Here is a 26,213-nt window from a genome sequence, read left to right as displayed (position 1 = left end):
CGTCGTCTATCTGGGCTCGGTTAGGCACTGTTCACTGTTAAGGGCCTCCTCGTCAGCAAATGCTCCATTGGCCCATTTGGCACTTGGCCCAGCTAACGAAGAGCACGTGGCCCCGACGTCCCTCGGGGCAGCCTGCGGGCCGTGCCCACGGCGACAGCAGCATGCGGTGTAATCGCGGAGAGCAATTTGCTTTACAAAGTGAGCCCGTGAGGCTCAGGGAAGAGGTCCCAGTCGTCGTACCATCGGGCCATACAGCAGCTAACGCAGTGTACGCCCAGCGCTCTTCGGGTCTCTAAACCCGAGGGGTCGGTAGTAGACCGGTGCCCCCATCAGACGCGAGCAGTGGTGGAAACATCTATTCGCTGTCACAGCAAAAGCCCATCTCTAGGCTTAGTAAGTCTTCTTAATTAAAAAAGCGGAGCCACAAACGGACTGCTCATTGATCACAGCTAAGCTTATTGGAATGTTCTTTTCATTCTTCTTTCGCACGTGAGAAGCAATATAACATAGAGGTATTTGAGATGGAAAGCCGTATCTAATAGCTTGGCCCCCTATTATTCTAACATTCCAATTCTAAATTTAGGCAAATACAGTATTTCTGAATGCTGAGGAGTTGTTAGAAAAAGACACTGACTATAATCAGCTTTTCTTTACAGGGAGATTGTAAACAGTGCAATTCCCCATGGCTAAGAGTGCTTTGGAAATCCAAAAAGTGGGATTCCTGGGTGGCTCAGCGGTTAAGTGCCTGCCTTCAGCCCAGGGCGTGGTCCTGGAGACCCAGGATCAAATCCCACGTTGGGCTCCCTTCATGGAGCCTGCTTCTCCCTCTGCCTGTGTCTCTGCCTCTTTCTCTCTCCCTCTCTCTCATGAATAAATAAGTAAAATCTTTAAAAAAAAAAAAAAAAAAGGAAATCCAAAAAGAGAAGTACGTCCGGTCTGATTGCCCTACCCCAGCCCACCTTTGCCTCTAAGAGCAACACAATGTTTTTCCCTATGTCAAGATGGATAAACCTTAATAGGGACTCTCTTTACAAAACAGTGAGAAAACTATTTGTGATCACAACAAAACTCAAAGATCTCCAAGTTAAAATCCCCGTGTTCGAAAAACCCAAGAGAACAGGCCACATGCATTGCATTATTCAAATGGCGGTGTATTCACATTAAAATATAGATAGGTGCAGATGTTTAGGATCAGGGAATGACATTAGATACTGATGGAAACCTTTCAGATTCACTTTAAATTTAATCCTGTTTCATGTTTAGAAATAATAATACCACCAGAAGTTTATCTTCAAAAGGTACAATGGGGGAGGAAAATCTACATAAAATAGGCCATGACAATGGTCATCACTTTTTACTAAAAATGGTGGTCCAAACTAGGGTAAATCCACCTTAGAAAATCAAGAAACTACTTTTTTAAAAACTCAGGGTCTGGGATGTCTGGGTGGCTCAGTGGTTGAGGTCTGCCTTGGGCTCAGGTCATGATCCCGGAGTCCTGGGATCGAGTCCCACGTGGACTCCCTGCAGGGAGCCTGTGTCTCTGCCTCTCTGTGTGTCTCTCATGAATAAATAAAATCTTTAATTAAAAAAAAAATAATAACCACCTCAGGGACTTGTCTACCTAACCTTAAGTCAAATTGTGAACCTATGATATATAACATATAATGGTGGTAATCTAACTTCACAGAGGCTCAAGAAACCCTTGGATGCATGAAGAAAATTAGAGAAACTTTTGAGAAACTATGACCTGTCCCCAGAAATATGCACACAAAACTTCAAGTACAGTGAGAGGTTCATACATCTTCTGAAAGCCCCCAAGGAAAGAAATCCAAGCTAGAAGGATGTCATCCGGTTACACGGTGATACACAAGTCAGGTAAATTTCTAGGTTCTTCAATAAACATTTTGTATTACTTTATACAAACTACCTTTAATAATGGACATAATTATATGAATTTCCCGTTAAGATTTAGCATCCATAAAAATCCTTGGAAATGGCAGGTTCAGCAAGAATCACCATAATGCTCCCAAAATGTTCTTTTCCTCACTCAGAAAAGCTCTAGTCATCACCAAGACTAAAGTTCTTAACTTACAAAGAGATGAAGAATCCTAGGCACATGGGACAATCAAAATAGGCACGTTCTTAAATGCAAAAGGCTTCCTTCCCATAGACTCTCATATTAGAAATGAAAATACTTCTTACAGTTAAATTAGGAATTAAATTTTAACATTAAATATCATATAATAGAGCACATAATAATTTATATGTTATCAGGGTATGAACAGAACACCTCGTGAAAACTGAAATAAATCTTTAAGAAGTTAGACCAACCAATTTACCTGGACTATTTTAGCAATCTCAATAGCTCAAATTTATATATAGCATCTGCTAACTCAATTTTGTAGATTCTCACTGAGACTTTATCCAGCATTGTGCTATATTATTATTTCTCCATCAACAATGAGCAAGATGGAAATAAAGACTCTTTAGTAAAAATGCTTTAACAAGTAGTTGTATAATAAAACTTGACAAAAGTTCAAGTTACTAAATGTGTTCAGATTTTTTTTAACTCCGAAGTAGACATGACATTACATAGCGGAGGGGGGGAGAAAAACTCCCCTGAAGTCCCTGTCCAGGAAGAACAAGAAGGACATCAAGATGTTCTAAGCAATTTCCTGAACAGCAGGAAATGAAAGGCTGGAGACGCCGAGTGTCTGATCCGTTTACTTTTTTTGTCTAAATAGGCTTACTCATTATTAACTGATGAAAGATAACACACATATGATATTAAAAACTAAAATCTAATGGTTCTACTGTCATGATTGTCAGTTAATACTCAAGTAGGAAAAAAGTTCATTTGGTTCCGTCTTCTGGAGGGAAAAAAATCTATCTCCTGGACCACTTCAGAAATGCCTAACTTTTATTTTACATTATTAACATCAATTGTAGGAGTTGCTTTCCTGGGTCAGACAATTACATCCTCCAAGACAACACTATGCTCAAGTCCATGCTGATGAAAATTTGTTTTTGGTTATAAAAGGGGTCGTATTTCTTCCTCACGTCCATAACTCATTCCAATGATTGTTTCAATCACAAAAAAATAGAAAATGTGCTGGGGGCCAACTTGGATTCTTTTCCTTCCAATGCAGAACTAGCAGACTACTTCTAAAGTGTAATTTAACTGAAAACACTACTTCAACTTCAAGTTTATTTTAATGATATGTACAAGAGTTAACAAATTACAAATAAAACGGAATCAGTTATGTTAATTTCACATAACTTAAAATCATGCAACACTGCATGGTAAAAACAACAGCTTCATTCATATACAAAAAAGTATTATTTTGAGACTCGTGATAGTATATTGAAATTTTTGACACAAGCTTTTTGCAAAGAGCATTTTATAAAAATTTAAAGACCTGATTAATCAGTTAATGCATTATTAGGAAAGATAATAAACACATTATTAGTAAAATGAGGTTACAAGCAATTAATTTTAAAATTACACCAGGTACAGGGTTGAATGTAGTCTCATGAAATAAATGTTTGGTTAAGAAAATAGTTTTGAAAAAGATCTCATACTGAAGCTATGTATTACTTTTGTCAAATCAGATCATATAAATCAATAGTCAAGTTTATTCAGTTAAAGAAAATATGCCTATCCTTTTTATACTCATAAATAAGTACTTATATAGTTTTTATATACAAGTGAAGAAAACTTCAATGTAAAAAATATACTGCCAATCCACTTATTATGGTTGAAATAGCTCTTTTTATCTACACATTAAATTGCATTGATGAAAATATCCAATTTAAGTCACATTCAACCAGCATAAATATTTAAGCTGAGTATTGTTGTAAACAATAGAGAAAAACAAATTCTTTTATTTCATCACTTGGGTAACACAATCTACTTCTCAGCTTAGAATGCTATAGAAAGGCCCAACATTTAATTTAATCAAATCCAAAACCCACTAAACTTAGAGTAAACAAAGTGAATGTTTTTCAAAGTGCATAATTTCCAACTCATCCACTTGTAATATTTATCCAATTCCAGTTCATCAGCAAGAAAATAAAATGTACTTGGCTATAAAAATACTAAGGAATGTTATTGAAAAGGAAAGGCTATTTGGTAGAAGTAACTACAAAAATAATTAGTTTAAATCTTTGTAAAGCTTTAATGCAAGAACATCAGTACACTTTCTTTCCATAAACCTTAAAGCATGATCAATACCAAGATTTTAAATTTCCACCTTTCAAGTACTTGCAAAAGGCTGCAACAAAGTGTCTCTTCAAAAATTAAGCAAGAAGAATGATCATGCAGGTGTTAATCTGCTAACATTTGGGGACATTGCTATCTGTGTTGGGCTGTCATCTCTGGCTCCACTAGTGGCAAGTACGGGCAAGGAGTCACTCTGAAATGTAGACGTAGGACAACGAGTCATGCCAATGTTTTCATCTTCACCAGTGTCTGAATCTGGTGTTGTCACTTCACTGTCCTGAAGTCCCAGGATCTCACAAACTGCTTGTGGCAATTCCTATAGAGGAAAAGTATTCACAAAATAACACTTCTACTCAAGATATGTAGATTCCAGAATCTGAACATTTATTCTAACAGTGTGATAGTTATGTATCTTTTCACACCTTCCTTATCCACTCCAAATGAAATCCTAACCACTTTTTTTCATAAGTTCCCTAATCTTCTTACCCAAATTAGTCACTCTCCACCCCACCCTACCACTCACAAATGTTAAGTTTTTTAACAGTTAGTATTTATTTCATTGCTATTATAGAATCTTAGATATTAAACGAGAGCTTATTTATACTCCAATTTGCTCCCTCAATGTACAAGGTTCCTTAAAGAAGTGTCTCACTGGCATATTTTGAACAGAACAGCTACCAAATAAATGTTTGCAGAAGTGAACCAAAGTAAGTATTTGGAACCATGAACAAATGACACAAAGACCAAACAGAACTCTCATAAAAGTGCAAAAGCCAAAATACCTCAAAGAGAACAATTTAGGTCATAATTTTTTTTAGAAAGACTAAGAACTTGGCTAGTACAATTGTAAAGACACTCTAAATACCATTTGCTTAATTATTTCTGATTAGCATCTGTCTTTATTTGGGGATATCATTTAATTAGAGGTTCCAGTCTGTAGTCAGACTGAATAATACAGCCTCTTTAGTTGTTGCTGAAACGGTTTCATTATGTTTGCCATTTTGCTATACTATTTCTTATCTAGCATAATTAATCGACTATTTTCAATTAAGTGCTATAAATCAATAATGGTAAACAAAATGCTAACTAATGCTTGTTGTCTGCTTCAGCTTACTAAAATTGCCATTTATTATACTTCTATGAAGAAAAATTCTTTCTTGACCTCAGTCCACCAAAAACAAACAAAAAATCTTACAATTATTTAAAACACTGCACCATACCTTGCATTTTACCATCTGTAGAGAAATTGCTTCTGCCTTGCATAGTACATCTTCCACATCAATTTTCATGGACAATTCATTGATATGCTAAAATGAATCCATAAAATAAAATGATAATTGAAACTAAAAGCACTATTATATTCTACTATATAAACAATTTATTACCAGATATATTTCATTGCAGATAAAATCCTTAAAATAAAAGTATTCATACTACAAATCAGCAGGAAATTCAATCTATCTTTCAGTTTTAAAGTTAAAGAATAGCTAATAAACTTATGGGACATTAAATCTAGCAGCTGTCCCAAGTCTACTATCTCAAAGTTATAAGCAAAAGACAATTATTTTTTTTTTTTTAGAAAACTAAACTACACAGAAGAGAATTTGCTGAATTTCCTTTTCTTCCTAATTACCCAGGTAAAAATAACTGGCCAGTATGTATTCATTGAACTGTCATTCTCAGAGAGCCAGTCCTAATATTAGGTGTTATTGATATAATTTAAGTTTTACTCAAGGGATTCAATCAATAAAGCTCCAAGAAAATGTTCTGTATATCAGTACCATCAAACAGACGAAAGAGCCAAAATACTCAAATTTAAATTAAAGAAATAACTACCTTTAGTATTTCATTAAACCCATAATGCTTTTCCATTATTTGCTGCTTTTCGGATTCGAGAATAGCACAACAGAGAAGAAGATGGAAATTTTTGCATGGCAGTTCAGTCCACATTACCTATAAAAAAAAATAGAACTATTTAGTACACTATATCAATTCTACAATATTTTCCTCACAGAAACAATGCTGAACTCTGAATGACTTCTATGAAACGCAGAAGGGGCCTAGATGGAGTAGACACTGTTTCTCTAGTGAGGAAATTGGGGGTAAAGTCTTACCTTTACCTACACAGGTAACTAACATCAAGTTTAACATTATGTGAGTATGATTAATTCCATATGTGGCCCTTTAGGTAACTACAGTAAGATATGACTGAGCCTAATTTATATAATAAATGGTATTAATTAAGAAGCTACATCCATGAGTTTAAGGTATAAGGGTTAGAGGCATTCTCAGTATTTTTCTGACCCTTCAGTTCAATTTCTCACTTGTAAGTCACCTTTAATCTCGGCGGGGGGGGGCAGGGGAGGGCAAATTGTGGATATGAAAGAAAAATTCAGTTAAAGAGTACATGGAATCAAAACCACCCAGAGATAGCTCTACATTATATTACATTACACAGTGTGTCCCTGATTGTGACAAAAACTGAATCAACTACCCAAAATTTATACCTAAATGGATAAAATATTTGATCAATAGCCACACTTCTTAAATACAATGACCTCAAATTTAAAGCCTTCATTTCCTATCAATGTACATAATAATATCTTATCTAGGAAGAGAAAAAGACCCACATAAATAATACTACTAAATGCATACATGAAATGTTTTTACTTCTTTCATCAAAAGTAAATCAAGCTGAATAATTTTTGGACTAAATTCAATTTTTAATTACAATGCAATTAACCTCAAAATTTTCATTCAAAAGTTGGATTTGGTAATCAGATCAAGGTTTATTCTAGCTACATAGTAACAATATTTTCAATCCATCCTATAAAAAGGAAGTTGAGAAGTTTGCTTAATTATCAAACCTCTGAGATTAAATTTCATAACGGCCCTCAAAAATGAATTATGTTCAATTAAATACAATTCCAAATTAAGGAATATGTGAGTTTTACTTCTAATTTCAAACAGAGGAAGCCATCACACACAAAGCAAGGAGATCCTTCAAACAGCACATCACTTTTAATGGTAGCATGGTCACCAAAAGTATAGGGACCAATTTCCAGCTGTAAAAGTCTCAGAGGACACAAGGGTTCCACTATATGTGTCTATTTATTATCCAGATGGATTATTTCCCCCATTTCTTCCTTGGAAGAATTTCTGTAATCCCTTGCCTTTATAAAGATAAGGTAGCAATTAGTCATTACACTCAACATTCTATTTTAAAAGCACACTGATCTGTTAACAACAGATATTTTAGAAGAAAATAATAATTTTTTATCAAGTTAACAAATAAAAGAGTCCAACATGAATAAAAGGATATACATCAAAAACATGATCATGAATATCCTCTAGAGTTGGGGAGAGGGAAATGGGATTGGGGTGGAGATTAAAGAAGATGTTAGCTATATCTTTAATTCTTTTCTTGGGGGAAAAAAGAGAAAAAATAGAAGTAAATATGGCAAAATGTTTACATATGTTAAATATGGATGATGGGATGTTTGCTTGTTCATTAATCCACAGTTATGTTCCATCTCCTCAACCCAAGTAATTAGCTAAGGTAATCAGGTCTGAGTCCAAGCTGAGAGTGATTAAATGTGGCCTTTCCTACCTTCAGTATGCCCATTCTGGAAAATAATCATTCCTCATCTTTTCTTGAGAATAATTTGGCAAATCTATCAGCAGCCTTAAAAGCTGACTAGTCTTTGATTCAGAGGTATCTAGAAATTTATTCTAAGGACATATTCAGAGATATACATGAAAATTTGAATATTAAGATACGTGCCTTAGTTTGAAAAAAAAAAAAAGATACTTGCCTTAGTGTTAAATAAGATGTTCATTGCAACACTGCTGGTGCAAACAAGCAAAATATCTATGAGGTAGAAACTAAGTAAATGATTGTATATTCATAAGATGTTTGCTATATTATTCTCAGCATTTTTCTCTAAATTTTTTTTTAAAAAGCAAAACAGTGGGGGGCCCAGGGCGTGATCTCTGGGTCCTGAGATCGACTCCCGCATTGGGTTCCCTGCATGGAGCCTGCTTCTCCCTCTGCCTGTGTCTCTGCCTCTCTCTGTGTCTCATGAAGAAATAAAATCATAAAAAAGAAAAACAGCTCCCTCCCAATACTTCAGACTACAAAGTGCCATCACAACTGTCAAAACTTCCTTGAACTCTGTACAAATCTATACCAGAATGTGGCAGCCTCACATAAAGTTAAATCTCCCAAGGAAAGAACACAAATATGAGTGGTCTAGAAAAGTGGTTCTGGGAAGACTCATGGCCCCAAATCTCATGAGGATTGTGATTTACAGGAAAATGCTCCGAAGACCAAATATTTAATTCAAGATCATTAAGGAGAGACCGCAAAACCATCACAACTTTGTAACATACTTTAGAAATTTCAGTTAGGCTATTAGGATCCATTTATATTCTACAGAATGAAGTGTTTGTATAATAATTTAAGAATTTACTTACCTCCCATAATCGAAGAATATCTAGAAAACTAAATTCCCTTTTAAATCTGATTAGGAGCCACCTGAAGCAAAAATAAAGGTACCCAGAGTCCTGAGATTCTAAACAGAAAGAAAAATATATATATATATATATATATACACACACACATACATACACACACACATATATGGCTTACCCTTACACTGATTATCTCAGAATACAGTGACCTATTTCAAACTCAAATTTTTCTATGCAGCTTATTAGAAGTCTATAAATTTAATTACCTTCTACTAATGCCAAGAAACAATTCAAATTTGTTTAAAAAAAATTGTTTAAAGAAAACCATAAAATAACAACAAATAAGTCATTTTATGAACAAACTATTTTAAGGCACAATTATACAAAGACAGTTTGGTCCCACACTTTTGTTCCTCAAAGGAACTTAGGCAACAGCAATAGGGTAATATGTACCTTGAATATAGTGCTTTACATTTTTCTTTCTGTAAATCACCTTAGAATGTGCTGGGTACATAATTTGATTCATTAAACTTACCTAAGTAACTGCAAAATCCACTGTCCAACAACCGAAGTAAGGTACTCAGTTGAATTAGCTGGGTTTTCATGCCTTGCATCTGTTCTTCAAAATTTTGATGCTTTAAAGAGAAATAAATGTCACCACATAAATAAAACAAACATTTTATTGTACAAAAGCACTGATAACTAAACGAAGAGTCTAAGGACAAATGTTGCACTTATACCACGCTGGTTATATTTTTAAACTATCACAACAAATTAAAAAGCTATGGCAACATTAAAGAGGAAAAGAGAACCCTTGATTTTAAACTAAGGATTATTTTTTTTCCTGTATTCATTTCACTTAGATAAAGAAGAATGCAGAACTATAGACTGATACACTTATTTCTTACATCAAATAAGAAACCTGGTGAAACAAAACAAACATCTGGGAACAAACTTTTATCAGATCACTTCCATTGTTAAATATTTCTTCATATTGTCATATAAAATAAAATTAATTTTAGCTGTAACATATACCTTATTTTGAAGAATTAATTACTTTAATTACTTCTTAAATTTGGTGACATTAGGGAATCTGAGAAGTCAAAACCATTTTCATGACAATTCTAAAATAGTATATGCATTTTGCACTTTAAATTTTCCCACAAGGTTAAATGCTGTATGAGGAGTGATATCAGAGTAGACTGAATATAGGGGCAGATATGAAAATCCAGCTGTCTTCCATTAAACTAGACATCAAAGAAAATGGAAAACAATCCTTCTCAAAAAATTGTTTCTGTTTTGGAAAAGTTATTTTTCGTTTAAAAAAATGTTATGGGGCAGCCCAGGTGGCTCAGCGGTTTAGCACTGCCTTCGGTCCAGGGTGTGATCCTGAGGACCCGGGATCGAGTCCCACGGCAGGCTCCCTGCATGGAGCCTGCTTCTCTCTCTGCCTGTGTCTCTGCCTCTCTCTCTCTGTCTGTCTCTCATGAATAAATAAATTTTTAAAAAAGTAAAAAATAAAAAATGTATGTTAAAGTATAAAAAGGTTTATTGTTATTTTTAAATAATTAATAAATATTTATATACTTTTCAGCATTTTCATATAGATAAACATCAAGAGATATAACCTACATAAACTCTCAGAGTCTTCAATAGTATTTAAGAGTATGAAGGACTGGGTCCTGAGGTCACAAAGTATGAGAACTCTGCAAAGTTGCGTAGACTCCCTTACGAAAACTTTAGTCAAGGATTGGAAGTTGGATGGGGAGACCAAAATAATCGTAAGTCTCCTTAAACATTCCAATCCCTTTTACCCATGTGCCCCAAACCCTCTGTGACCTACTGTCCTAATGCTTATAAAAAAAGCCTAAGAAAAAAAAAAAAAAGCCTAAGGACAACATCTCTTCCCTCAAACTTCTTTTTTAAGTTTCAGAGACAAAGCATTATTCTTGGAAAGGAAACTAAACTAAAATAAAAATTTAACGCTACTGATTCTTAAAAAAACTGATTTCTAGGGGCACCTGGGGGGCTTAGTAGGTTAAGCATCTGACTCTTGAGTTCGGCTCAGGTCATGGTGTCAGGGTCATGGGATCCAACCCCCCACAGCAGGGAGTCGGCTTGAGATTTGCTCTCGTCTCTCTCTGTTCCTCCCCCTGCACACACACACCCTCTCTCTAAGATAAATAAATAAATCTTAAAAAAAAAATTGGATTATTCTCTTATGCCTTAAAGAACTAGTTGACTAGACTGACACAAGCCTTTGGGATATTATTGCTTCACATTTACCACATAGACCTGTAAAAGAAAGGCAAAATCAGCTCTCTGATTAGCAGCATCATTTTTACTATGACGGCCAAAGGTAATTTGTCTGGGAGTACCAACCAACATGGCATAATCAGCTATAAAATGAAGCACTCCCAAAATGACAGAAGCCAACTTTGGTAAAGTAGCTACTCCGGGAGAAGGAAAATGAGATCAACAATGGATATACAAATGGATAAGCGGCTTCAACCATATCTGTGAAATAAACACGTGTGTGCATACAAATACCTATGTGTGTGTGCATATACACATATACACGTATACATACATATACATCTATATGCATATATATACATATACACGTGTCTATTAATGGGGAGGGAGGTGAGAAGGAAGGAAAGAACTAATGTATACGGCAAAATGAATGGTGAGGATAAGAAAGTTTATTAGATCATTTTGCTAATCTTTCCATAATATTTCTATAATAGACACACAGTCTATGCCTATGCCTACATGAGATAGGAGTAAATATAACAAAAGTAAATCTATGGACATTAGGTTCAGTCATCACAAAATGAATAAAAACTTACATGAAGTAAAGCTGTAAAACAAAAAGAAGGAGTCAAAAGCAGTAGAGATTTAAGGACACCAAACCAACAGCAATGCAGTAAAAAATAATCATGCAGATTATTTTGATTGCAACATTACCCTTTTATTCAAATTGAAAAAAAAGTTAGTAGACAATATATTAAGAGATTTTTTTTAGAATAAAGACTAGAAAAATCCCCAGACCATCCTCAATGGAAAAGGCAAGCACAGAGAACATTTACTATATGAAAAAAGAAGAATTAATTTGTACCATCATACACAAAAGTGACAAAAAGACTGTAGAGTGTATATTAAAGATGTTAAAAATCTTTATATTTGAGACCTAAATACGTGCACAAGTATGTATGCACGCATGCATGTGTGTATGTATATGTGTGTGTATATGTGTGTATGTATATATATGTGTATATATATATATGGCATCATAAGCCAATTTTTTTGAACATGCCAATACTGGCTCAATTTTATGAAGGTTATTATTATATAAATCTAAATGCAGTATGTTCATGTTAATTTTTCTGGAATACCTACCATAAGGAAAGGTCTAAACTAAGCACTGGGGAAATATTCATGTGTTTATTCTACAAAAATCTGTTGCACAAAAACCTCATGTTGGCATTAGGAAGATTCTGGAAGCATACCAGAAAACTAGTTAAACAAAGACATGACCCTTTTATCAAGGAACATACTAGCTCTAGCGAAAAGAGGATAAACAAAAACACAAGAAAGGCAGACAACAACTTTTATACAATTAGTATCAGTTGTACAGACCTTTATAACAAATGCCTCAGGTTTCTAGAGCACTTGGGAGTAATTGGAACTAAGAAGGCAGGTAAAATCAATCAATCAAAAAGGTAAGGAAGACAAACTATGATATTAGCAGATTACTGCAATTAATAAATCTTTCCAAATAATCCAAAACATTAACTCACGGTCACAACTATGTACTTTGAATACTTATTTATAGTAAAGATATTTTTAAACTATCAAATCTTATCAAATATGCATTTGTAAAAGAAGTAGAAGTGAGGATAAGTTGGAACCATGGGTAAGAGACTTGAAGAAATAGATAAAAGTGGGAAAAATTGGAAAAGAAAAATTGGCCAGCAAGAGGGGAAGAACAGAAGTAAGGAAAAAAGAGGTTACTTCTATATTCCACATTTGTATCCCAGAGAATGAATTATAACCTTTATTACAGGGAAACACTTTATATGATTACATATTCAAAATATTTATCCCCTTGCGACCAAGCCATTTGAATACCCACCATCAAGGTCCAGCATCAAATACATTAGTTTTTCTCTGAAACAGTACAGTGACCTATGTAGTCAGGTCTTTGGATTTCATATGCCTTTATCTACTCTTAGGCCTCTGTTGTTCTTTTTTTTTTCTTTCTAATAAATTACTTGAGAAGGCTGTTGTTTTATTTCCCTGTTAATACTCTGTGCTATTGTCCCAGAATTGATCGATAATTCAAGCTATTATCAATAGATAAAATGTCCTTTGTAATAATATGTATATATAAACATAGTTCAACTCTAAATATCACATGCTTCTGAAAAAATAAAAATGAATTACTAAGAAAGTGTCACTGTTACAAATAGTTCAAACAGATCTAGAAGAAAAATCAGTTACTATAATGACAAAACCCAAAATGTTCACAAAAAGTAAGGATATTACTTGGCATGACTAAGCTTTATCTCCAAAGCAGGTGATATGAAAGCTCAACTACTTCACAGGCATTGAATTCATCTATTTCATCAATATTCTATAATGACTCATAGCTCTTCTGCAGAACACAAGAATTCACTGATACTAAATTCTGATTATTCCTGTGCTACAGGCACTTACTATCTACTTTTAGTATTAAAAACAATGTCCACATTTTCAAGCCCCTTGAAAAGGCTATTTAAAAAAAGAAACAAACATGGGAGCAATTTTTTTTAATTCCACCATAATTGGCCAAATACAAACATCAACCTTATAAGATTACCCAACCTAAATTTTCAAAATTAGTTTGATTAAAGGAAGGAGACCCTATTCTTACCATTTGGTCCATATAGGAGGCAAAGCACCAAAAGGCATCCACTTCATTTTCCATCACATATAAAAGAGGAGAAAGTAAGTCACTCATTCCCTGAACATACCCTAAGAAAGAAAAAAAAAATCATGACTGAGAACCTAAACTTTATGTATCCTTCTGTGTATATCACCACGATTTCACTTATAATTTCACCTTTTCTTTGGTTTTAGAAACTGGTAGATACTGACATTTACCAAGAAAATAAACAAGGAGGAAGTCCAGTAATCAGATAAGAAAGAGGAGCTGTTTTAGACTGAGATGTCAAGCAGATAGATAGATAGCTGCTATTATGTGTCTTACTTTAGACATCATTTCAAGTGAGGGTAGTAACATTAACAAATAGTGTGCAAAATTATTATGATAAAGAGGAGGGGTGAAGAGAAAACCCAGAGGAACATCAAAGGTAAGAGTATATACTCAAAGGACTGAGTAGGAGTAGAATCAGAAGTAAAGAGGAAAAAGAAAAATCAAGGGAAAAAAAGTGTTGTAAAACTCAAGGGGAAGAATATTTCAGGGGCCAAGCAGCCAACAGCACCTAACTGCCATGAACAAGCCAAAACAAATAATGAAAAAGGGTTCAACTGCTTTAGCCACCAGATCACTGGTAATCTACACCAGAAGTCATACCAAAATTATGCACTTTCATTAAAATAGTCATTATGTTCTTTTTGCCTTTCTTTTGTTACTCTATGCACAATTAATGCTAGCAACTGGTTTTAATCCAATGAATACTCTGTACCTGAAAGTACCACTCTGACCACCTTTATCTTGATGCTGTTATTAATTTCTCAGCCATGACAATTACAGCCCATGATTAAAAAGAAAAACTGGAAAGATATCAGGCCCCTCACTTAAGCAAAAAGTCTTGGTTTTGCTTTCCAACTGAACATGCCAAGCTTATTTTTTAGTTATTAAAAAATAAAATTCTCAATTTTCCTGTTTTACAATTGATTTCAGATTTAAGACACATTCTTGAACAAAGGGACAAAAAGTTCATACTATGCCTTTTTACATATATATTATCATTCAACTTTGGTAACTTTTGTATATTTGTTAAAGGTACATAGAGGGGTTTTTTTCCCCAAAATGTAGTGTGAAGTCATATAGTCTGTGCAAGCCCAAAGCTTACATTCTTACAATTTACAAAAATCTATGTGTGCTGAGCCATTAAAAGATTGGGTACCACCCAATCCATTGACGACGGCCTGAAGAGAATAAAACGATGAAGAAAGGTTGAATTTGTTCTCTGCCTGGCTGTTGAGCTGGGACACTGATCTGCCTTTAGAGCTCATGGTTCTCATGCTTGCAGATCTGAACTGGCATCTACACCACCGGTTCTCCTGGGTCTCCAACTTGCAGACAACAGATTGTGGGAATTCCCAGTCTCCATAATGTGAGCCAATACCTTAGAAGAATCTTTTTCTTTCCCTTTCTGTATATATATGTTAAATTATACTAAATATACATATATATAGATACATATATATATATATATATATATATATAAACAGAAATTAAAAATATATAAATATACATAATCGTAATGGTTCTGTTCCCCTGGAGAACCCTAATAAAAACACTTAAAAAAAGAAGAAATAGGTTGGAAGGAAGATTAAACTGTTATCAGCACTTTTCTACATGGCACTGACACAGAGAAAGCAATGACAAATATAAAGCCTAAACCAATTAAAGCATGAAAGAAATTTGATATGCTCCCATTCTGTAGGCTGTCTTTTAGTTTTGTTGACTGTTTCTTTAGCTGTGCAGAAGCTTTTTATCTTGACTAAGTCCCAATTGTTCATTTTTGGTTTTGTTTCCCTTGCCTTCATAGATGTATATTACAAGTTGATGTAGTGAAACACCAGGACACCTGCACTCCAAAGTTCACAGCAGCAGTGTCCACAATAGCCAGACTGTGGAAGGTGCCACGATGTCCTTCGACAGATGAATGGATAAAGATGATGTGATCTATATATACAATGGAATTTTACTCAGCCATCAGAGTGGATGACTACTTACTATTTGCTTTGATGCGGATGGAACTGGAAGGTATAATGCTGAGTGAAGTAAGTCAATTGGAGGACAATGGTTTCACTCATACGTGAAATAGAAGACATAGTCAAAGGAATTATAAGGGAAAGGAGGGAAACTGAGTGTGAAAATACAGAGACAAACCATGAGAGACTCCTAACTCTGGGAAACAAAAGGTTACAGTAGGGGAGGTGGCTGGAGGGAGGGGGTTACTGGGTGACAGGCACTGAGGAGGGCACTTGATGGGATGAGCCCTGGGTGTTATACTATATGTTGGCAAACTGAATTTAACTTTTAAAAGATGTAAAAAATAAATAAATTTCATCTGAATTCAACAAAGTGCAAAAGAGTACTAGTTTACTGGGTCTAACTGCATATTGTCTATAAAAAATATTTCAAAGTGTGCAATTCAAAAGATTTACAAAGCACCTTTCGTCTGGGGAAAAAAGTGCTTTATTATGAAGTTATGATGAATAAAAATTTCTAAGAAGCTAATTTAATCATTTAAGTCTTCAGCTTTTATATGGGATCACTACCACATTTCTTATACCAGCCTTAGTTGAAGCAAGTAGTCAAATTAATCTTCATACTCTAGTTGCTTTTAATCTATTTTATTTTATACATGATGTTCTTTGGGGTATGTCATGAGTTGCGGGGGTGGAATTAATGTACAAATTCCTTTTAATTAAAGAAAGATTAAAGCTGTTTAAATTAGCATTCAGTGACACTAAGATCCTGCAATAGTGCTGACTGATGCACATCTTAATCAGCACTACTACAATTTCTCAAGTAGTTCCCTAAAATTATTTTCATAGCAAATTTGTTTCGGGGGGAGGTGTGAGAAATGAACTCCTTATCATCCTAATGTATACCTTTCTACACTGAAAAGAAAAATTTCACCTACATATAGGTCAATTTCCAGGTTAACTGAAGCTTAGCCCTTAGAGAATCAAGTAAAAAATAATAATCTTCGGAGTTGGAAATCATTTTTTTAAAATTAGACACTGCTTTATTACATACAGTATTTTAAGTATAGCTTAATGTTTTATTGGTTATTTAGGATCATCATTATGTACATGTATCATTTAAAAAGATACCTCCCATAGAAACATTCTTAGTGACTTTGCACTAACTAAAAATTGTTCTTCCTTGGGTTCTTCTGTCTGCTTTGGTAATTTCTATTTCCTTCACCATTAATGAGACTGAATTCGATGTAAATATATCCATACCTCATCTATATGGGCTATGACCCCAAACAATTCAATATGATAAAATTACCTACAGGAGTAAATTTACAGCCTAGGTTACTTTGCCATGGCAAAACACAAGAAATTTGGTCTACTGCTTTATGAAAATTACCTTGGGTCCTCACAAGGCTAGAGTTCTAAACAGAAACCTTTGCTGTGTTCCTGTTAAGGAACATTTGTCCTTTGACAAATGAAGATAGCAATTTACCCAATTAGCTGGTCTGCGACTATGCCCTGAAAAAACTGAGCATTCAAGAACTCCTAAATATATGCATAAATTCCTATCTCAAAACTATCTACCTGAGAGTACAGGGCAATGCCTCTTGTTCCCTAAGACTATGGTCCTAGTCCCCATAGTAAAATGACAATGGGTCAGCATGGTAGATGTGTAGAGATAAAAACGCCAGCCTGAAATAAAGACCTGGGTCTCTCTCCCAGTCCAACATAGACTACTTGTGCAACCTTGAGTCACACTCTAAGACACATTTAACTTTACTCATAAAATTGGGATTATTTCCCTACTTCATCAAAAGGGAATGAGTCAAAATCAAGTATGATAACGTTCTAACCTGAAAAACACTCTAGCAATATGTTTTCAATGATCCAATTTGAGGAGTGATAGATAGGGCTGGCTAAATTTTACAATTTAAAGAGAAATCTGTGGTTTTCAATTTAGTGTCACCAAAGAGGCTGATGCCTCAAGATCCACAAAAGAGTTTACATCTTCCCCTAAAATATGAAAGAAGAGGAATTCACAGAGATACAAGCTGTGAGGAAAATATACCGTAATTCAAGGTTCATTAAGATTTAATATGCTAAATATCCAACTATCTTCTCCAAAAGATGTCTTTAGCTCTATGAAAATAATCTGGAAAACCTCTATTTCTGTTATTCTCTACTTGGGAATCACTCACATGGTAGATAACTGAGAAACTTTTCCATTACTTATACTTAAAGGTTAATATTTAAAGAATTTTCTTTTAAGAAACAGCGTAAATTCTCTTACCCCTTAAAATATTAGTTCCTTAGATTTTCTACCCATTATACCTTCTCCACACAATCCACTACTGCCCCTTCCAGCTTGTCTTTCTAACCCACTTTGGTAGGAAATACACTTACCAAGGAAAGAGAGTAAAGCTCCACATGGCCTAGATAACTATCTGCATGGCTCGTCCAAGATATCACATCAGTATTTTCCTTCACAAGGCAGGAAAGCATTTCAAAGGTTCCCAAACTTTCTCAGTTCACAGACTCTTAACGTCTTAGTAATTTTTTCTAAGGCAGCCCTGGGCTTAAAGAAATAACTAACATTTCCATTTATTAAGTACTCAGACCCAAACAACTTAATAACTATTTATGTCCCGTGAACTTAGCACCTCTTGACACTGCACTACTTCTCGAAGCTTGGAATCCAACTGGATACCACCATCCTCACTTCTTGTCCTTCACCTATTTTCATACTGTACTTGCTTATTATCACAGCAAGGCCAAAAGCCCTGCTTTGCAAAAACTAACTTTATCAGGAGGAATATGGAGGTCTAATGCTGAAACTCTGAACTACTTCAGCTTGGACTCAGGGCAGTATCCTTACAGATGCCACTATCTCTCTCAAAAATTTAAAATATTCCACAATGCCCCGAGAGTATGCTGTGGAGACTCAGCGCTCTTCAGCGCATCATCTAGGAATCATAGGCTTCTAAGTTCCAGTCCAGCAGAACAATCACTATAGAAACTAACCCACAGAGCTGTTACATATGTCTTAACAGGTTAATAAATTCAAATACAAAATAAATATATATAAATCTTTTAAAATTAGGGTATTAGAGGAGAACTTACCTAAATCAAAATCATACATACAGTAGGTCATCAAAATGTCATGAAGCAAAATCAACCCTGGATTATCTTGGCCTTCATAAAACTTGTTTGTTCGATCTGTTCTGTTAACATCTTTTTCTGAGGAGGAAAATCATTATATATTTGAAAACCTTTCAAAAAACACATTTTTATAAAGCTTACATCTTACAAGAACAAAATTATTTTTCTGGCTATTAATTTCACTGTCTCTGACCTTTTACTTAATGAAAAAATTCATCAAATTCCATTTCAGATATGCAACAAAAAAAATTTTAGAATATTTTTCAAAAATCAGTTCACTTCCTCATGAGTATATTTTCAAATATTTTTCAATTCTCATCTAAACATAGAAATTTTGCAATAGTAGAAAACACTTGTCATTAATTAAAAGCAACATCAATAATCCACATTAGTTAGAAATAAAAATGCCACTCATGAATGCATGTGATAGGCAATATTACTTGAAAACAGTAATTTTAAAAAGCTACTATGCAATCAAGTGTAATCAAAGAGATTTGCTTTATTCATTATTAACTTCTTTGTCATGTTCCACAATCATCTTCAGGACAAATTAGTTCCTTATTCCCCTATAGACATTATTCAGTTTACATATTAGTATAAGCAATTTATTTTAATTTTGAAAAAATGAAAACCCACATTGTGCTGGAAATTATTTCATGACATTAAGAACAGGTCTGGAAATTATCACCATGAGTGTATCCCAAGTTGTACTGACAATTCAATCCACAAACACTGATACCTATTAAATGCAGCTTATAGCGAAAGGCTTTACAACTAAAAGGGTGTTCCCCAAACAAATCCCTCACTAAATGAGGAAGAAATAGTTAAAAGAAACTCAAAGAGTTTAGTCTATTCTATAATAAATTCTGTTTAAAAGTTGTGATCTGATCTCTCCCCTCACTCTACCCCATTGAACTGAATAAATTGAAAACACTCTCACTACAGGTACTCCTACTTTTCAAAAGTCTGCACTTTTACAAAAGACTTGCATGAGTAACTGTTTTCACTAGCCAAAGGAAATCCAAAGAAGATGTGGATTTTGTTAATCCACTTTTACAAAAAAAAAAACATGATGACAAGTGAAAACAGTATTCAGTGTCTGTTTTGCAGTGAACGGTCACAGAGACAGTCCGTGCCCTGGGCAGCTTGAGGGCCCCACTACGCTCCTTCCCGGGATCCACATCCCCATCTCAGCATCAAGCCCTCATAGCCTTGAACTGGGCCTGTGGGCTTCTGTGTTGTACCTTGATTGATTTTGTGTATCTGTTAGCAAAAAGCCTAAAAGAGGTAATTTTGGGGGCCTGAGAATGCTTTAGAAAGCTTCCATATATGTTAATATAGTAATTATTTCTTTGCTTTATGCCATTTAGACTTATGAAAAGTCTCACAGGAACACCTGTACTTGTGAAGAGACAGCTATTTTACAGAAGAGTAGAATCTAACAATAAAGGATGACATTAGTTTAGATTCTGAAAGGGCAAAAAAAAAAAAAAAAAGATTCTGTAAGGGCATTTAAAAATATAAATGAGAACAATATTATAGCTTTCTATTAAAATATACTATATGAGATTTAGGGACGCCTGGATGGCTCAGCGGTTGGGCGCCTGCCTTCAGCTCAGGTCGTGATCCCAGGATCTGGGATAGAGTCCCCATCAGGCTCCCTGCAAGGAGTCTGCTTCTCCATCTATGTCTCCACCTCTCACTCTCTCAGTCTGTCTCTCTCATGAATAAATAAATCTTTTTAATAAATAAATAAATTAAATACACTATATTAGATTTAAGAAAAACAAGTACATATCTGCCTTCAGCTCAGGTCACGATCTCGGTGTCCTGGGACAGAGCCCTGTGTTGGGTTCCCTGCTCAGTGGTCAGTCTACTTCACCATCTGCCTCTCCCTCTGCCCCACCTTTCCCCCTTGCTTGTGTGCTTTCTCTCTCGCTCTAACAAATAAAATCTTTAAAGAACAAAACTAGGGGGATCCCTGGGTGGCTCAGCGGTTTAGCGCCTGCCTTTGGCCCAGGGCGTGATCCTGGAGTCCCGGGATTGAGGCCCACATCGTGCTCCCTGCATGGAGCCTGCTTCTCCCTCTGCCTGTGTCTCTGCCTCTCTCTCTCTCTCTCTCTCTGTCTCTCATGCATAAATAAATAAAATCTTTAAAAAAAAATAAAAAACAAAAAATAAAGAAAACTAAAAACATCAAAATGTTTCATTCTCAAATCAGTGTTGATAAAAAGGTGTGCATAAGTTTATCGTTTTTATTAACTCAAGCACAATTTACATAGTCATAATGACAACAGAGATTATTTGCCTTAACAGGGGGTTTTAAACATGGTAAAAAATTATTTGTACCCTCATGAACTATCTGCAATTCCTTCTTCTTGTATATTTAGATGCAACATGCCAGGCAGAAAACAAAAAGGGATCAAAAATGATATATAAAGAATATTTTATAAGGAAAGTATTTCTAGAAATTATTTCAAGAAAGAAGATTATTAGTACTTAGGTTTAAAAAAAACAAAAAAAAAGCCCTCACTCAATCCAACTCTCCATCTAACTTGATATAGCTAAAGAAGACTGAAGAAACCACAACCATGCCGCCAACAGACCCCATTTTACATTTGCTGTAACTAAACCTCAAGTGGGCCTCTAACGCTGCCTGGTAAACATGTTTTAGTTCATTCATCCATTCCTTGTCTCCATTCATGTAACCACTTTACATCTTCTCCTCTGTCCTCAAGCCTCCAAAATGTTACTTCCTCCCAACTCTGGTTCTCAGATGAGGATCTTGCTTCCTATTTCTGAGAAATGGAAGTTATCCAAAGAGAACTTCCCCCAGGATCCCACTATTTTAGCCACATACCTGCATTCGCAGAGTCCCTTCTCACCTATCACTCTAAATGAGCTTCCATCCTGGTGGCTAAATCCAATCCCCCTTCTTGTGCATGAAATCCACCCAAGGATATTGCCCTAGTTAATTCTTGTGTCCCTCTCTAGTTTCGTTTTTCTTCCTATTGGATCCATTCTCACCTAGCCTTCAACCATACTGCTGTTTCTCTCATCTTCATAAAAACCTTACTCAATCTCACTATCCCCTCTAACAGCAGCCATTTTATCTCCATCTGTGTAGAGCACAACTTCTTAAAGGAGCTGTATATATTGTGACCAATTCCACTACTCCTGTTTCCTCCTAAACTCACTCCCATCAGGTTATCACTTCCAACACTCCACCAAAACTCCATCCATCTTTATTTATGAAGCTATAAATTCATAAGCAAAATGGAAATTTTAAAAATAAGTTCCACTAGTATCCAAAGCTATCCTAAAATTATATAGAGTCCAGCTAACCAGATAGTTAAGAGTATTAAAACTGGGTATTGCCCTTAACCATGTGATCTTGGACAAGCCATTTTTGTTTTCAATGGTTCAGTTTGTACAATGGAGATTATCAACTGAAACTTAAGACACTTATAGCAGTAACTATGCATTCTTTCAATAACTTACACCAACCTGGCCTTTACCGTAAGAGCTAGGTAGCCCAGTACTCAGTCTTTGGAAATAAGTCTAATTCTTTTAATGTAAAATTCTGTCAAACATCTCTTTTTTATGAAATAATTATTCCCACACAATAGTTACTCAATTCTCACACACTGACAAAAATTTCCTATCTGAAGTCACTTATTAAAAAAATAAAATAAATGTATATTTAGAGATGGTCTGGAGGGACATAAGCCAATGTCTATTAACTATAATTATCTATGGATGACAGAAACAAAGTTAATCTTTATTTTCTTCTTTTTTGCTTATCTATAGTTCCTAATTTTCCTATTAATAAACACAAACTCTTTGTAATAAGGGAGACATAATGGTTTTTGAATGAAATTAATTCAATAAGCAAATTAACCTTTTAAAATTCATAGTTCAGAACTGAAAATGAAGTATGTCAGTACATATACCGACTGAATTCATATTCCTAATTGGAAGAGAACAACCAAGATCATCAAATATACATTCTAATGTACTCTCTAATTCTGATTTCTCTTTTGAGCCCTATCTCCATAGCATATACCTTCACTCCTTAAATCTTATCAAGACTTCAATGTCAACCCCTCTCATGCATTTCCAAAATTAGGAAAAAATTACCAATAAGACTTCTATAATCTCTTAATCTCGAATTTCTCTTCTCTTGTTCTTCGCTGACAGATTTCCATTGTAGTTTCATCCTGAAGTATTCATCACTACAGAAAACAATTTCATACCAGAAAAAGCTATGAGAACACGGTATTTTTAAAAATTCTAAATGGATTTTTCCATTAACAATATATCATAGCAAAAAAAAAAAAAAAAACAATATATCATAGCATTTATGATGCTAGTGAGATGTGAGGTTATAAATAGGATAATGAAATGTTTACTTATGATACATAATTAAATACAAAGGAAAAATAAAATAACCTTATACATACCATAAACTTTGCTTAAACTACTAGAATAATTTAGGTATGATTTTAAGAAAAACATTTACCTCAATCCTTAATATGATATCTAAAAGTATTCTAGTTATTAAATATTTTAACCACTAAAGTTTGTGAATAATTATAAATACAAATCTACAAATTGCTGTTTTTTTAATGTGACATAAGATTTCCATTTTTCTTTTTTTTTCTTTTTTTTTTTTTTTTTTAGATTTCCATTTTTCTAACCAGTTTATTCACAAACCTGTTAATGTGAAATGTCTTAGAATAATTGGCAAATGTATTGAAAGAGAAAGGATTGTCTGAAGGTTTAAATATGTACATAATGATTCAGAGTGAGCTTTCAATCAAAGGCTACCCTGATGAACTGGGAGTGAGAAGGGTAACTGGAAAGTTGGTCTAAGTTTCAAGTCTGAGAAATACCTTAAAAAAACAGAAAGTTTTCCAAAAGAAGGAAAGACTAGTTTATTTACAAGTGCACCAGGAAAATAATTTAAAGGTAATTAACCTAAAGAGTAAATATACTTCTTGTGGCCATTTTTATAATTTCATAATGAATTGCAAAAATGGATCAAGATGATGTATTTAAAAACCCCTATCTAATTAGTTATCTTTCAAGTATGCAAAATGTTTTTACAAAGGAAGTGGAATTTTTTTTTTTACTATATTTCTACATATTCACCAACACAACTATAAGGAGTGCTTGAAATGACTAGTTTAAAGTACAGAGCTCAATTTTTCAACTATAAAGATGAAAACAAAATTATTTTTCCCATACCCTCATCTATTTAAAATAATCATCTAGAAGCCCTATACTATTTTGTATGAGTGAGTTACTAATTTCTTTGGTGAACATACAAAAGATCTTACTTACGTTTTCTGTTTTTGTAATTGAGTTCTTTCCTCCTTGGTACTGTCCCAAGGAAAATAACCCAAAAGAAATTTCCATGCTTGCTTTCTCAATGCATGACTAAGTCCCTAAAGAAAACATGCATATTAAACACAGTTGTAAAAAAGAATGGAATACTTTAAGTTCACAAAACTTGCATATAAATATACAGGAAGATTAATATTTAAGAGACAGTTTTTATACATATTCACTCAATTCAGTGAATACTAACTTGTTTTTGACCTCTAGTTCTGAAGATGTAAACTTTCAGAAAGCTTAAACAATGCAGAGTATTGTTCTATAGAAGACAGTGGGACTGATTAGTCTTTCTAAGTCCAATCCTTATTAAATAAGGCGACTACCAGTGGGGTACATACACGCCTCCTTCATATAATCCACAGAACTTTAAGTAAGGAAAACTATTCTTCCCTAGGCTTAATGGTCTCCCGCCCTCCCCACCGCGCAATCCTAAGGGACATCACAAAGATTGTGATGTCTCTGTCCTACAGGGATTTTAAGGCATCATTATTCAAAAAGGAATTCATTCCCTGACTCCCTCTACACTCTACTCATCCCTCCAAAAAAGAAAATTTAAATATCAGCAGTTTCAAATATCATCCATATTAAGGTATTTACCCCTCTAAATATCATCTGCTTCATATTATCTACATTTAAAATTCTTCCTTCAGAATCAATGTTCTTAGTCCATTCTTCCAGTGATACTGGCTCTCTCCTTTGAACAACAGGTCGTTCTCCCAAATCAATCTAAAATAAGATAAGCAATATGGAATACACTTTTAACCGGTGATATTAAATCAAGGTACACGGAAACGATAACTAAAACACTATCACTCAGGCACAAATGTTAATTTCTAACATTTCTAGTATCTTCCCTTATTTTTCAATGTTTTGTTTATGAACTTTAATAGCATTCCATACACTTTCCTTCCTACTAACCATACAAATAACAGAGTAATAAATTCAGAGACAGGAATATATTTGCTATTTTGAGTTTCAATTACATAAGTACAAAACATTCGACATGTAAATTCCATAAGGGACTCTTCAAATTAAATGGTGTGCTGTTATTATTTGAAAAGACAGTATTATTCCACTAAACATATTCTAAAATTAGCTTTCCTTCCAAACTAAAATTTGTAGCTCTCAGAATTGATTCGTGATCCATTAGTTCCACTTGGTATTTTCTACAGTTTTTTATTCAATTAACAGATGTTGGTAATTTAAAAATGCCATTTGCAAGATAAGCCCTTCAAGTATTACAATTTTTGTATTTATAATGTTCCAACTATGTACAGCCTAGAATTGTAGCAAATTCAAAAGTCTTGTTGGGCATATATAAAGATTGGCCACAATTCAGGGCCAAGATCCATCTTCCTTAAAAAAGAAAAGATTCACATAAGCATAAAAGCCCTAGAGTAGTGTCCTGACTAGCTGCCTCTGGTGCCTACTGAGAAAACATATAAATTAGGAAGAGAACTTGGAACAATATGCAAGGCTCATATTCACTGCTATGCACTCAATGAAACAAACAACCTGTTCATTATCATCAAAAAGTAATCAAGGAAAAGAGATCCAACTAATAAAAAGTATAAGCAGTAAATGAAGCAGCACAATCCAACAATGTGGAGGCAGAACAAGTATTAGTTGTTAGATATATTAGCAAAAAAGTTTTAAGAAAGGATTATGAGAAAGAGGCAGATATAACCAAAACTGAGTTTCTATTTCTATCATATTCAGTACATGTTTAAAAAGCATTTCTCCTGTTAAAATGTGAGAGCTATGTTAATATAAATGTCCACTCACTCTTGTGATGACTTCGAATCCTGGTTCTTCTTGTTGATTTATCTTTAAACCTGGAATAGCATCACTAAGAAAATCTGCCATTTCTGAAGGTGGTCGTTGATGTGTAGAGGGATCACTGCCTCTCAGACTATCAAAAATGTAGTTTGTGACTTTGGAAAATCCTACCATAGTTGCTGTATAAGGATCCTTTTTAATTTTCTATGTAGTAAGAAGAGAAATATTATCA

The 26,213-nt window shown here is 34.3% G+C and overlaps 1 protein-coding gene across 2 annotated transcripts in view; it reads right to left on the bottom strand.

The window, feature by feature from the left end:
* Positions 1 to 3,194: 3,194 nt before the first annotated feature.
* Positions 3,195 to 26,213, bottom strand: part of TBC1D15 (TBC1 domain family member 15) — a 68,447-nt gene continuing 45,428 nt past the window's right edge. For both annotated transcript variants that reach the window (XM_072843280.1, XM_072843281.1), the window contains 11 exons: positions 25,988 to 26,185; positions 24,800 to 24,928; positions 24,149 to 24,252; positions 22,943 to 23,037; positions 18,764 to 18,880; positions 13,614 to 13,714; positions 9,231 to 9,330; positions 8,699 to 8,796; positions 6,059 to 6,175; positions 5,443 to 5,529; positions 3,195 to 4,538 (listed from right to left, as the gene is read on the bottom strand). In XM_072843280.1, the coding sequence (XP_072699381.1) occupies positions 4,317 to 4,538; positions 5,443 to 5,529; positions 6,059 to 6,175; positions 8,699 to 8,796; positions 9,231 to 9,330; positions 13,614 to 13,714; positions 18,764 to 18,880; positions 22,943 to 23,037; positions 24,149 to 24,252; positions 24,800 to 24,928; positions 25,988 to 26,185 (1,368 nt within the window). In that variant the 3' untranslated portion in view covers positions 3,195 to 4,316. The remainder of the gene's footprint in view (positions 4,539 to 5,442; positions 5,530 to 6,058; positions 6,176 to 8,698; positions 8,797 to 9,230; positions 9,331 to 13,613; positions 13,715 to 18,763; positions 18,881 to 22,942; positions 23,038 to 24,148; positions 24,253 to 24,799; positions 24,929 to 25,987; positions 26,186 to 26,213) is intronic.

The sequence above is a fragment of the Canis lupus genome, chromosome 11 (assembly GCF_048164855.1).
Source record: "Canis lupus baileyi chromosome 11, mCanLup2.hap1, whole genome shotgun sequence".
NCBI lineage: Eukaryota > Metazoa > Chordata > Mammalia > Carnivora > Canidae > Canis > Canis lupus.
Note: the sequence above shows the minus strand (reverse complement) of the source record. Positions and strands in the feature narration are given on the sequence as shown.